This window comes from Grammomys surdaster, unplaced genomic scaffold, assembly GCF_004785775.1.
Source record: "Grammomys surdaster isolate TR1022 unplaced genomic scaffold, NIH_TR_1.0 146, whole genome shotgun sequence".
NCBI classification, from domain to species: Eukaryota; Metazoa; Chordata; class Mammalia; order Rodentia; family Muridae; genus Grammomys; species Grammomys surdaster.
Window position 1 is genome coordinate 13,164,014 of NW_021604604.1, and position 14,345 is coordinate 13,178,358.

Below are 14,345 nucleotides of genomic sequence, written 5' to 3' on the forward strand. Positions count from 1 at the left end.
CTACACCGTCATCAGTGTGCGCACAGCCTCTGTTACTGAGTCTACACTGTCATCAGTGTGTGCACAGCCTCTGTTACTGAGTCTACATTGTCATTTTGCTATTGTTGTTTAAAGGTGATAGTTACTTAGGTTTCTTTTAGCCCTCATAGGGCAGGTCTCATTTCCATGTAAAAAGTAATTGTTTATGCGGATTTTCTGGGTGCTGGTCCACTGGAACTCAAGCTAAGGCATGGATCAGAGCCCTCTAGGACTGGCCCAGTTCCTTGCATCACTGGATTTACTCTGATTTACTCTGAAGCAACACTGACCCCAAGTCCTATGTCTTTGCTGCCCCATATACAGCCAGTGCCATGTGCAAGACTTCACTAAACACTTAAAAGGGTATGATGGGAAACAGATTTTTAATGCTATCTCACTTTAATTTAAAAATTTAAAGCCCTTCATATCTATTATATAAGTGCAGCTCTGAAGAACCTAAGTTAAGCAGCTAAATGTTCTTTGTCATAGAATTCCACGTAATAAACAAAGGACATATTCCATCTGTCTGTATATCAGATTTCTGAGTCCGTAAGAGAGAAATCAACTTTCCTAGGGTCATTCAGGAAGTATGTGGTCTGATGTGGACACAACCCACTTTCCTACCCCAGCCCAGTGTTCTTGTTCCTTTACTGATTCTTCCAAGCTGGAGGAGGTAGATGAGCCTTAAAGGCATAAGGAATGGTCATGACTAAGGGACTCTACTGTCTGTTTTAGTGTTGTCACTGATTTGAAACGTAACCCTGAGAACCATCTCACTGCTGTCAGCTAAGCTTCCTTTTCTCTCTCGTTCCTTAGCACTGCAGAGGAGATAACGTGCTTCATGCTTCAGTTAGCTGAGGCACTGGAGTGCTAGAGCAGTGTGCACAATCCCCCCTCTTACCCCCTCTTATGCTGTACTTCCTAAGACAACTCAAGATGTCTAGGGATCTTTTAATGTTCTCCTGAGATGCAACTTGGGAAATAAAGGCAGAATCTGGAGAGACCTGTAGTGGAGTGGGGAAAGAAGGTACATGTTAATGTGTAAGGGACAAAATCAGGAACATACTGGTACATCTGAAAAAGGAAAAAAGTCTTATAATCAGACAATGGACTCAGTGAATAAGGAGAGTGATAGATTTTAAAGGTCACTAGATGGGCTATTTATTTGGATAAAAAAAGTTCAAGTGTACTGCTCTTTTTATACCTTTGGAAGATGTGAAATGCCAGTGATCTACTGTGAATTGGCAAAACCCTAGTGGTCCAGGGCACCAAGCATCAGCAACCTCAGATTTCTTAACAAGGAGTCTTTATAGTCTCCTGACCTGTATGACTATAGGCTACCCATGAGCTGGCCCCTGAATATGGGGGACAGTGGGCAGCAGGCCCTGTGAGGATGTGGCACCCCATGATGGAGACGGGGAAATAGATGGAGAAGGAAAGGAAAAACTACTAGTCTCCAATTCTTACTATTTTCTGCTCAGGACTCCTTTGCCTACCAAACTATGGCTGGCAGCTGTATGAGAAAAAAAAAATTTCTGTCATATTTCTTACCTTGAAGAAACTTGCTTTAGTTCTTTAAAATAAAAGCAGAATTTAAAATTTTTATTTGGTTTCTAATTTCACTGCCAAACTTGTAATTACAGGGTTTAGCTAAAACAATTTGTACATTCTGAGTTCCAGGGTAGTACTATAGTAAATACACATGCAGATCCTGAGTAAGCTAAAACATGAAAACCCCCTGCCTAAAATGAGTACTCTGAAAATGGAAATCATTTAAGAGAAGATGCTGACTTCTGGGTACCACTAAGAATAAACTCAACCAGATTTCAAGGAGGAAGACAACTCTTCTTTAAAATACCATTAGCTAAGAAAAAAGGGGAGGGGCCTCTGCATGCTAGTAAAATGTTCATTTCCTTTTCTCTGTGTGAGGCTCATATTTAATTTTTAATCAGTGAGATTATGGATTGCTTAAATCAATCTATGGTATCCCGGGTAGTCTGCTAGGTGCTTTAGGGGAATTTAAAAACAAAAGTAAGCTCCCTTGTCTTTGGGGCAAAAACATTTTCCCCAAGGACACTAACAAACTGAACAGGGACTACTCGCTCTCACATATGGAGTGCTGCACAGACAGGCTCCCTACGTCACAGATAACAACAACAGAACCACAGGCCTCAAGACCAGTGTTCAGTAAAACATCTCCTCTCAGGGGATAATGAGAAAGGGTTAATGTTTTGAGTAAAAGGGTAACTTCTTCAAGTTAGAGGTCTAGAAACTTCATTTTTTAAAACATCCCTAATTGTAAGTCTGTGCTAACACCCTGGTATACAATCTGTCAAAGTCACACCTGGATTTGGGGCTGCTTGAATTAATTAACAACTTCCCAATGTGTTGGTGCTAACATATGGCATTTAAATACTGCCTCCAAATCTGTAAGTGGTTCCACTTTGAATTTCAAAATTATTTTTCAATCTTCTAGTAAATCAGAAAGTGACTGTATGAAAATACTGAGTGATTCCTATTTTTAATGGTGGCTTTGAAGGTTTTCACCTTCCTGAGAAAGCAGTTACCATTACTTCGGCTAGCTCTAAGCTTGACAAAAAGATATAGAGGTTTCGGAGGCCTTGAGAAAAGGACAGGTCTTGAGTAGCATTTCTGGATTCTAGGTCCCTCAACACACTGTAAGGCTGAAAGGTTAGAACAGGTGTTCTATGTTCTCTCTATAGAGCATCTTCCTTGAAATCAGAAGCAAGTCAACAGTCAATACTGGCTGTAGCCAATGAGAGCCAAGCACAGCAAGCACTTTCTAATTCATAGTAAGAGGACTGAAAGCTGACTGAAGGGGGAAAGCTGGATGGTACAGAAAAGTATCTGATATATAGAATGGAAGAAAGTAACTGTGCTTCCACCAGTTAACGCCAGCCCTCTTACCCATAACTCCTCAGACAACCATACGATCGCTCAGTTTTCTATAGTAGAAAAGTAACAAGAAAGTTGAGTTCCGTTAAAGTGTTCATATTAGGTATTCCATCAATTATTACTTATCTAGAGTAGTAGATTTATTTTTTCTCTTTGGATATTTGGAATAGTAGCACAGAAAAAAAGCATGTATTGCATGAATGTGAGAGAGGATGCAGAGTTCTTTATTTTCTATTGGTCATTTTATTAATATTTCAAATGTCATCTCCCTTCCCGGTTTCCCCTCCACAAATCCCCTATCCCATCCCCCCTCCCCCTGCTTCTATGAGGGTGCTCCCCCACCCACCCACCTACTCCTACCTCACTGCCCTGGCATTCTCCTACACTGGGGGCATCAAGCCTCCACAGGACCAAGGGCCTCCCCTCCCATTGATGCCAGATAAGGCCATCCTCTGCTACATATGCAGCTGGAGCCACGGGTCCCTCCATGTGTATGTACTCTTTAGTTGGTGGTTTAGTCCTTGGGAGCTCTGGAGGATGCAGATTTAATTACAGCTTTTGAAGGGTGGTGTGTTATAGGAAGCCTTACATGTTTAAGAAGTCCATTCAGTAAGACCCAAGAGTGCAGGGCTGATGTATAAGCATCTAACATTTCTGGGCTCACTAGAGATTCCCTATATCAGGCTAGGGATTCAAACAGTGACTGTTTTGCTGGAATTCACTTATCCATAACTAAATGATCTTGATTAGCAGTCCTTGCTAAGAAAATAGAAAATTTCAAAATCTGAGCACACAGATAATGAAGACAGCAAGTTTCTAGCTGTGATGAGTCCTTTGTGCTATACATAAATGTCAGCAAGCGCAATACAAGTGCAATTAGAGCTCGTTATGCTTCTTTCACTGTGCTAGGAGCAGTCAGAGTCTGAACCAAGGACATCTCCATGTTCTTTATGCTTCTGAAGCTATGCTTACCTGTCAGAAATGCCATGAGGAATCAGAAAAGGCTGCAACACTTATGAGTTAGAGAAGTATGCATTTCTTCTGATTCCTAAGTTAGGTCCAAAGGGAACTTAAGCTTTCATATCTATGCAAGACAAAGTTCCATTTGAACTCCCATGATAGAGTTCTTCTTGCCTTCATGTTTTTGACTTTTCTAATCAAAAAGTTAGAAAATAAAGGCAAAAGGAAAGCTCACCCTATGAGCAGGTTTGTAGGTTCTTGGTCTGAGTACTGGCCTATATTGTATGTGAACAGTACGGTGTGACAGGCCAGGGCCCTTTAGAAGGCAACAAAATGTTTCAGTTTGTGAAGCGTGCTGCTAATTTACCGTTAGCATAACACAGAAAACATTATTTCTAGTGTGCTAGGTATTCTGCTAAGCTCTTCGCGGTGGTTGGTTTGATAAATGTCTCATAGGCTCATGCATCTGAACACTTGGCACCTTTGGAGAAGGTTATGGAACTCTTAGGACATGGCACCTTACTGGAGGAAGCATGTTACTAGAGGTGATCTCTGAGAGGTTCTACAGCTTCACCTCACTTCAAGTCACTGTTTCTTATGTGTGCCTGAGGTCTGGAGATGTGATCTCTCAGCTTCCTGCTCTGGTCTCATGCCACCGGGCATCTCCTGAAACTATAAGCCCAAATAAACCCTTTCATCTTTAAGATGCCTTTAGTTATGGTATTTTTTTTCCAGAGCAACAGAAAAGTAAGCAACACAGAAGTTGGTACCAGAGAGTAGGGTTGTTTTTGAGAAGAACCTGGGCATGTTGCTTTTTAGAGTGCTGTGGAAGCCTTTGAAAATTTGGACTAGAAAAGTAGCTAAATGTTGTATGTTCTAATGGGACTGTGAAGCCAAAAGTGCTGAGACGAGTAAAGACCTGGCTCAAGAGGCTTCACAGGCAAATAAGGACTTTATTAGCAACACAGCTACAGACTGTTTCTGTGAAATTTTGGCAAAGTATCTGGCTGTTTTCTGCCTATCTCTTGAGAATTTATGTGAGGCTAAATTAAAAAGAAATGGACTGCTAGGTATTTAATCCCAGAATTTAGAAGGCAGATGCATCTTTGTGAGTTGGAAGCCAGCCTGGTCTATGTAGTGAATTCTAGAACAACCAGGGTTGGACAGAGAGACTCTGTCTCTACACATACAGACAGACAAACAAACAAACAAATGCATGCCTAATTTCTTTGATAGAGAAAATGTCAAATCAGCACAATGTTGAATCTATGGCATGGCAATTACTAATAACTTTTATGTAGGCCTACAGTGAAAAAGAGCAAATGGGGCAGAAAGAAATAAAAGAAAAAAGTATATAGCTTGGATAGAAACAGAACACTAGGAAGCTTCATATTTCAGCTTAGGCATGTGCTAAAAGAAAGACTGTGACTGTTACGGAGACTAAGGCCATGAAAGAGAGGCCTCCTGCTCTGCACTGGAACAAGAAGGATGATCTCAGGAAAGACTCCAGCCTGCTAAGATTCCAGCTTGGGAAAGGAGAAAGCCCAAGGGTTGCTTGCCCATAGACAGCAATTGCTTCAACAGAAAAGATCCTAATAACACAGTAAGATGGGACAAAGGTCTGTCTGGCAGTTACCTTGGCAGTTAATCCCAATAGTCCTGGCTTAGAAGGCATGAAAGATTCAGGAGGGAGGGGTCATGCTTTCTTTCTCCATAGTTTTAGAGAACAACTGAGGCCAGGAAACATGTGGAGTCTGTGAGAAGGCTATGAGAGGCCACTGCATGAAGCTGTGAAAGGGAAGCCTGGTCGTAGTAAAGACTAAAAGATGTTGGAGATGTCAGAGCCATGAAACATCTCCCAAGTAGAGCTGAATATAAGGGGAAGAATCAGCTCACAAAGAGATGTGTATTGGACACCTAAGCCAATTCAATCTAAAGCCTTTAGGGACTGTACACGGAGCTGTAGGAGCTGGTATCTTCCCCGATGCATTTTAGTCTTGCTTTCATCTAGTATTTCCTTACTATGTTCCCCTCTTCCCTTTTGGAATTTTCTTTGTATATGTTGGAAGTATGTAATTTATTTTTTTGGTTTTACAGGAGGGTCACAGTTAAGCTATTGCCTTCAAAACAGACTTTGAACTTCTGAGTAAGGTTGAAACTTGAAGAGCAACAAGGACTTGTGAAGTTGGACTAAATACATTTTATATCATGAGATAGCCATGAACCTTTGAGGGCCAAGGAACTGAAAGTGGTGATGTGAGTACAAAATGTCCCTGTAGGTTCATTCATTTGATTAGTTGGTACATGTTGAAGTCTGCTCATCTACTGCCCTGTACAATTCCCTCAAAAGGGGCAGTTAAAGATGCTTTTTATTGCAGTAATAAGGACACTCAAATCCTCCTTGGCTTTTGAGATCATGAAAAATTTGGAGCACATAGTTTGGTCTGCAGTAGTTTTAGCCTTAAAACAAATACTGTGTCCAGAGTTGACACTGGAAAAGAAAAGCAGTGCAACACTGAGAACTCTTGGCAGAAAAGGGTTTGTCTATTTGGTTATACACACGAATAGTAGACAATACAAAGAAGAAAACATACCATATTTCAATAATTGGGCATTTCAGGTCCTATGTGTTCACCTCAAATATATGATTTATATATTTATAAATACAACCTAAAGCTAAAAAACTAAGACAGACCCCTTTCCAACAGACTTTCATTCCATAACTTTTGCTCTAATATAATTCAGAGAAGTTTGGAGTGAAAGGATAGGTAAAGCATCTCTTGGTGGTTATAAACTCCATGAAGACATAAACTGACAGGATTTGTCCCATATGATTCATCTCTTTGCTACTAAAGGTAGAAGAGTATATGGGAATGTCTGGGGCAGAATGGCTACCTGTAAAGGAAGGTGTGCTCAGCAAAGAATGCTACACAGCCCAGGCATGCCTCTGGGAGGTAATAACTAACACTTTAATAAGTGTTCTGTCATCCGGGCTGTGGTGGTGCAAACCTCTAATCCCAGTACTTGGGAGGTAGAGGCTGGCAGATCTCCGAGTTTGAGGCCAGCTTGGTCTATAGAGCAAGTTCCAGGACAGCCATCGTTTACAAAGACTGTGGCAAACATCTTATTTTGAGACTCAAGAAGAAACAAAAAGACAAGCCATAAGCTAGTTATCACTATTCCTATTTTATGAATGAGCAGATGCAAATTTCCATGTTTAAGGACTATAATTAGGTATCAAGTCATTAAAATGACTGTCAGGGTCACAGTCTTTTCTTTTTCTTTTTCAGATTTACTGTTGTAATGCTATCCCCTAGACATCTTTTTTGGTACATAGTAAATGATAAATGAGTAATGAAGGAAGGAAGGAAGGAAAGAGGGAAGGAAGGACTGACTGAATTTGATCATGGTCTCACACAAAGTCATGGTAGACTTTTGGAAGTTTCTTGTGATAAACACCAGGGTTTACAATAAAACAGTATAGGGAAGAAGGCTTGACAGTTACGGGAAGTACAAGAAGGTAGGAGAAAAGCAACAACATCTGCTCAGAAAGAGGGTAGGTGACAGAGAATAAACACTGTCTCTGACAAACCAGTGCTGGCAGCCCTTGTGACAACTTGGGCGTTTTCTTTCAAACTTTTCAGTCTGTGAAGAAGCCAGAAAATGGGATGCACTGCAATTAGCAATAAAATACCTCGTGGAGAGACTTAGAGCCCAATCATAATTTACATTTGCAGATATATAGATCTCTAAGTGCATGGCTTCTGCCCTGATTACTAATTAATGAGGTGCGAAGCTGCCTGCTGGAAGGAAACAAGGCTGATTATGTCAGTCTTGGGGGACAGAGGAGCTCTGTGGTCCAGGAAGGTAGATGGTTCTTCTGAATATACATTTTAGAAAATTAAAAGAACAAAACCAGGACAGGAGGCTTGTAGAGACAGGAGCAAAAACTTGATAAAAATATGGACTATCAACTCTGAAGTGCCTTGAAGAGGCAATCTCAATTGTATTATAGATCTCAAATACACATTTTTCTGCAACTGTATGTTCATTTAATAAGCAGACTTAATTCTGAACAGATTCCGATGCAAATGTATTGGTACCAGTTTAGAGAAGAATACAATAAGACAAAGAGGAGCAATGAGACAAAAAGTGGTAGCCTATTCTTCATGGCTACTTACATTCCACTCATGTTCTTCCCACCCATCAGCTATTCCTGGGTTGTACCAGGAGTAGACTAGTATTAGCCAGATCCCACAAGGCCATCACGTAGGACAAGCCCTAAGCAGAAGGCCGTGAAAAACCATTCCTTGTCACAGTCTTCTCCATATATGCTGAGTTACCAGAGCAGTAGCTGTCCACCTTTCAGAGGGAAACAACAGCTAGGGTTGGCTCCCCCTCCCCCACCTGAAGTAATCTAAAGTAGCAGGCACTATTTAATCAGACAGTTGGTCGCCACCTACCGTTTGACTTTTCACTATCTGCAGGTTTCATCTGAATGGGATGATGCATCTAAAAATATAAAAGTGAGAAAGTAAAGGCAGATTGAACAACTGTAAAACCAGTTTCAGAAATGTGATACTATTCAAGTACTGCTATAATTACAAGGATACATCATTAATAACATGGCCTTTAAGGGGTGATATTACCTTTGTTTGTTTCCTGAGTTTTATGTTCAGGAACCTAACCTTCAAGCCAGGGAACAGGAATAGCACTTAAGAGCTTGAGCCTTGGAATCTGAAACCTGGTTTTGCCATTAAATGTAACCTCCACCTCTCTATTATAGGTAACTCTAGCTCTGAAATGTGTTACAGTTATATAACCTGGGCTAGTGTGAGCTCTCTAGTGCAGTCTCCTCACCTGCGATGGTATTAGGTAACACCTGCAGAGCAGGGCCATGAGGGTTAATCGAGAGCACACATGTAAAGTGCTTAATGCATGAGCAGTGCCAAAGATGCACTGAGGAAGTCATAATTATGGTTGTACTACTTACATGATAACATTTCTGTTGTCTACTACCTACTACTCTGTTTGCTTTTTGGGTTTATCTCAGGTCTCAACAGAAATGATTCAACGGTCTTCAAGTGGCTTGATTTAGGTACCACTAAATAATACAGAGCCACTGGGATACAGGAGGGAAAGACAGGAGCAAGGGAGGGAGAGAGGCACGAACCTTATGATTACAGTTAGCACATATGCAGGAATACAGAAACAAATGAGGCTGAGATCCGAACCATGGCAGACCTGGATGCACCATGGTTCGTTATACAAAGCAAATAACACCACTGTGTATGACCCAGAGTTTACTCTAACCATGGAATGCTCCCACTATTTCCAATTAAACTAAATTCCTCAAAGTATTTCCAAAGGTCCTCTTATTTGATATTTCATTTTACCCCAAGGAATAAGGAAGCCACAGGATGGATGGAATCACTGGCTGTGCAAATGCTTTTATTATAATAGGTCTGCTCTTTGTGAACTTTTAATTTCCCCAGTAGACTTCTATTACTTGCAAGCCACAGCTCTGGGTTTTATCTAATTTAAATGAAAGGGAATGGTACTTAGTTATGGCACTTGTGTGATGGGACATTATTATCAGGTAGTCCGTGTGCACCAAATGCCCACTAGTGTCTTTAGAATACCTGGGGAAGAAGACAGTGAGAAAGAAACGCCAAGGGATACGACCCTAAGTCATTTAGAGCTGTCTGCATGCCTTCATAGGCAGGATGTTTTATCCATAGAGAACGGGCCTTGAGACTAGCATCCCTACTCCACATATTCATATATTTGATTTGTAGACCAGATACTACTTGAGAATATAATGTTAGGAGTCCTAGACAGTTCTTAAACAACACCGCAGAAGAAAACTGGAAAGTTCTCATGTGGCCACGGAATAGGGAGAGAACAAGGTTTAACGAAGATCAACAGTGTCTCTGAGTTGGTTACCCTTTGCTTCCATTTGCCCACCCATTTAGCAAGCATGGTCTTCTTGTGCCAGTCTCCAGGCTATGGCCATCTAGCTAGGAAAGGCTATGACAGAAGTTTTCCCCTCAGGTGCTATATGGCTGGCAAACACTGGTGCAAACAGTTAGAACATATCAAGTGCTGGAGGAGAGGAAACACACAGTTAAGAAGGAGAAAGTTTCCTAACAAGCATGGTATCTAGCAGAAAAGAGAAGATGGCTTGTCAAACCTATGGATGTCCCAGCAAAGACACAATGGTAAAAGTGAAGCTGTATATGACACTGCTCAGGTGGCCAAGAACCTGAGACATGATAGGCCAGGGACCTGTGGGCAAACCAACTACTACTGTTCTGCTAAAGGACCATAGCAATAAAATGAGTCCTAATGCCATTCTACTACACTCATAGATCAGTGCCTTGCCCAGCCATCATCAGAGAAGCTTCTTCCAGCAGTAGTAGGGAACAAAGACAGAGAACCACAGCCATACAATTTTCAGAGAGTGAGAGACATTGAACTACTCAGTTCTAAATGGGATGCCCCATCAAATCCCTCCTCTCAGAGCTCATGGGACTATTGGAATAGGAGGCAGAAAGAATGTAAGAGCCAGAGAGGATGAAGGACACGAAGGAAGCAAGGCCTTTTAAACACAGCAAAACCAACACACAGGAACTCACAGAGACTGGCGGCATATACAGGGCCTGCTCTGGTCTGCACTACACGTGGTCCCAGTGCTGAGAGAAGTGGAGACCGGCTCCCATCCCTCACCCAGAAGCTATCTCCAATTGATAACCACTTGCAAATGAGAAATTTGTTTTCTCCAATGGAATCTCCATGGGTATGAAGTCAAACAACTCTTTTCCCAATTTTATTGAAAATAGAAGATTTTTTCCCTCATATATCCTAATTACGGTTTCCCATCCCTTTGTTCCTTCCTGTTCCTCCCGTGCCATTTGGCTCTACTCCCTTTCTGTCTCATTAGGAAACAAACAGGCTCCTAAGAAACAATAAAAGATAAAGTATAATAAAATAAAACCAAAAACTAACACATTGGAATTGGACAAAACCAACAGAAAGAAAAGAGCCCAACAGAAGGGACAGGAATCAGAGACCTACTCATTCGCACATTCTGGAATCCTATAAAAACACTAAACTGGAAGCTATAATATATTTGCAAAGGACCTATAGGGTACAAAGATAAGAAAAATATATACGTAAATTAAAATTTAAAAATAAAATTAAATGAAAAAGAAAAATAAAAGCCCTGAGGTAACATTTTGAAACAAGGAACCTCCAAAGCTGCTTTTGAGTTCGTTTTCTGTTGGCTTCTACTGATAGGCATACAACCTATCCCTAAGAGTAGTTTAAGGGACCTGGATAGGGTAGGTTAGGGATGGGAACAGGAGGGATCAGCTGAGGGGAGGGTGAAGGGAAAGAGTACTGGGAAAGACAACTCTTATTAGGAGACATTTCTGGGATGATCTTGAAACCTAGGGTAATGGAAATTGACAAGGGAATTTACAAGGGTGACTCTAGCTAAGACTTCTGCTAATGGGGGTCATGGAGTCTAAACAGGCCATCTTCTGTAACAGGCAAGACTGGGACACCAACCTAGCCTCAAAACCTCTGAACACTCTGTCTTGCCTACAAGATGTGCTGAGGTAAAGATGGTGCAGTAATTGAGGAAATGGTCAACCTATGACTAGTCCAGCTTGAGACCCATGCCATGAAAGAGAGTCCATCCCTTACACTGCCCAGATGGCCAGGAACCAGAGGCTGGATAGACTCCAGAGACCTAGGATAGGAACCAAACATGACTGACAAAAAGAAAAACAAACAAAAAAGTCAATGAAATGATTCCTAATGATATTCTGCTATACTCATAGATTGGTGCTTAACTCAATTGTCATCAGAGAGGCTTCACCCAGCAATTGATAGAAACAGATGCAGAATCCCTCAGCCAAACATTAAGCAGAGTTTAGGGAATCCTGTGGAAGAGGGGGGAAGGAAGGATTGTAGGAGCCAGAGGGATCAAGGACATCACAAGCAAACCTATGGAACCAACTAACCTGGGCCCCTAGGGGCTCACAGAGACTGAACTGCCAACCAGGGAGCATGTGTGGGACTGAGCTAGGCCTTTCACACATGTTGCTGCTGTGTTTCTTGGCCTTAGTGTGGGACTCCTAATAGTGGGAGCAAAGGCTGTTTCTTGGTCACCTGCCTTTGGGACCCTTTCCTCCTACTGGGTTATCTCTTCTAGCCTTAATAGGAGAGTATGCATCTAGTCTTACTGCAACTTGAAATGCCAGGGCTGCTTGACATCCATGGGAGGCCTGCCCTTTTCTGAAGAGAAAGGGAGTAGATGTGGAGCAGGGGGTGTGAGTGGGGTGGGTGAAGGGTTGGGAAAGGGTAGGTGGGGGAAGGAACTGGAAGGAGAGGAGAGAGGGCAAACTGTGATTAGTATGTAAATAATAATAATAATAATAATAATAATAATAATAATAATAGAGTAGTTTGTTTCCCCAGTGAGATTCCCTGGGAGAGAGGAAACTAAATTTTCATTTGTAAGTGGTTCTCTATTGGAGACTACTCTTGGCTTAGGAGTGGAGGCTTGTTAGTCCACTACTTCTTTCATCTCTATGGCCCCATCTGGTGCAGACCCATGCAGGTGCATGTTGCTCTAATGTGAATCTATCACATTGATTTAGAGGCCTTATTTTCTTGGTGTCTCCATTCCCTTTGGCTTTTACAGTCTTTCTGTCTCCTCTTATTGATGAACACATCCCATTTAAGGTTGAGTGTTCTAAGGTCTCTCACACTCTGCATACTGTCTGGCTATAGAACACTGTGTTTGTTCCCATCTGCTGCAGGAGGAAGCTTCCCTGATGATGGCTGAGCAAGGCACTGACCAGTGAGTACAGAATGCCATTAGGATCCATCAGGAGCCATTTTATTGCTAGTGGACTTTGTTTTGTTATGTTTTTGATTTTTTTGTTTTGTTTTTTCCTTAGCATCACTGTTTGAGATACAAACCACACTTAAAAGCAGGACCCATCATCAGCAGTAGATGGTCAACACAAAAGTCAATGGCACCTTCGGAAGTTCTTTGCCTCATAATGTTTTGTCAGGAATTTTTTTTTCAACTTTACAGGTCATCTATGAACATATTATGGCTTCTGGTTTTGTGTTTTTATGGGATTCTTGTGTCTGCTAATATGTGCCTCTCTGATTCTATATGTGTTTCTTGTGCTTTTTCTTTAGCTTCCTTCCTTCCTTCCTTCCTTCCTTCCTTGTCCTATTTCAATTTTTTGTCTTATTTTATTATTATCCCTTAAATGCCTGTCCCCCATCCCCCAAGGAAAGAGAAAGGTAGTAGATGGATGGAAGGTGAGGTAAGGAGGAACTTGAGGAACTGGAAATCATAGCCAGAATATGTTGTATGGAGAAAAAAATCTATATAGTCAATATAGTAAATAGAAAGAATGAATATAGTTTCTTTCCAAAAGGAGTTTATCATGCCAGCCAAAAGGGCAGCGTAAGGCTGTGAGAACGGTCAGCATCCAGGCCTTGGAGGGTCTTATAAGCTAAGAAATTGAAGGTTTGTTAAGTGTATTGTGGGGGTACAAGATTTAAGCAGTAAAGGCAACCAGGCAGAAGTTTGAGTTTAGAGAAAAAAGTCAGTTTTGGTGATACCATTGAGGATGGATCACATAAAAGACACAGGAGTCAGGATGGCAGCTAGTAAACAGCCCCAGTAACACTACGAAGTTATAAAATCCAGTGCTAACCGGCTCTTTTGGGGATGAGGGAGAACTCCAGACTCAGACAGCCATCCAGATCAAACAGTCAGTGCTCAATTAGGGAAAATGAGAGGAAATCATGTCAGAGGAATGAATGCCAGCCTAAACATGCTAAATTCGATGTGACTATGGCTAGCAAGACATTGGAACTGCAGGGCTCAAGCAAGGAGCTGGCAGAAGGGCAGGGAGCCATAATAGGGAGTTCCAAGAATAAGGAAGTTGGGCTGGAGAGATGTGTCAGTGCCTAAGAGCACCGACCTGTTCTTGTAGAAGACCTGAGATCAGTTCACAGCACCTACATGGTGGCTCACAACTGGCTGTAACCCTAGTTCTAGGAGAACTTTCTGTCCTTTGGGGGTGCTACATGCAGGTACAATATTCATACATATACAATAAAAGTGAAGACATTTTTATTTAGGGATTTTTACTCAAGGCAGTATCTGTGGATAGTGGCCAAATACAAGTTATAGGAAACAGAGAAGAGAGTGACAGGGAAGACAACAGTACATGTGATAAATGAAGACCACAGCTTCTCATAGTTGCAAAGGGATGAATATACAAATCTGGATACATACAAACAATGCAAGATGTCACATTTTCCTTTCACGATAATAAAGAATTATATGGGTTAATATACTGCAAAGTCATATGAGATTCACAGTTTAAAGATACATGAGATGGAAGTGTATA

General features: G+C 41.4%; 1 protein-coding gene across 12 annotated transcripts in view; it reads right to left on the reverse strand.

Annotated features, from left to right (window-relative positions):
• Celf2 (CUGBP Elav-like family member 2) overlaps positions 1 to 14,345 on the reverse strand; it is a 500,527-nt gene that overhangs the window by 69,348 nt on the left and 416,834 nt on the right. For all 12 annotated transcript variants that reach the window (XM_028764796.1, XM_028764795.1, XM_028764798.1 and 9 more), the window contains one exon: positions 8,358 to 8,406. In XM_028764796.1, coding sequence (XP_028620629.1) covers positions 8,358 to 8,406 — 49 coding nt within the window. The remainder of the gene's footprint in view (positions 1 to 8,357; positions 8,407 to 14,345) is intronic.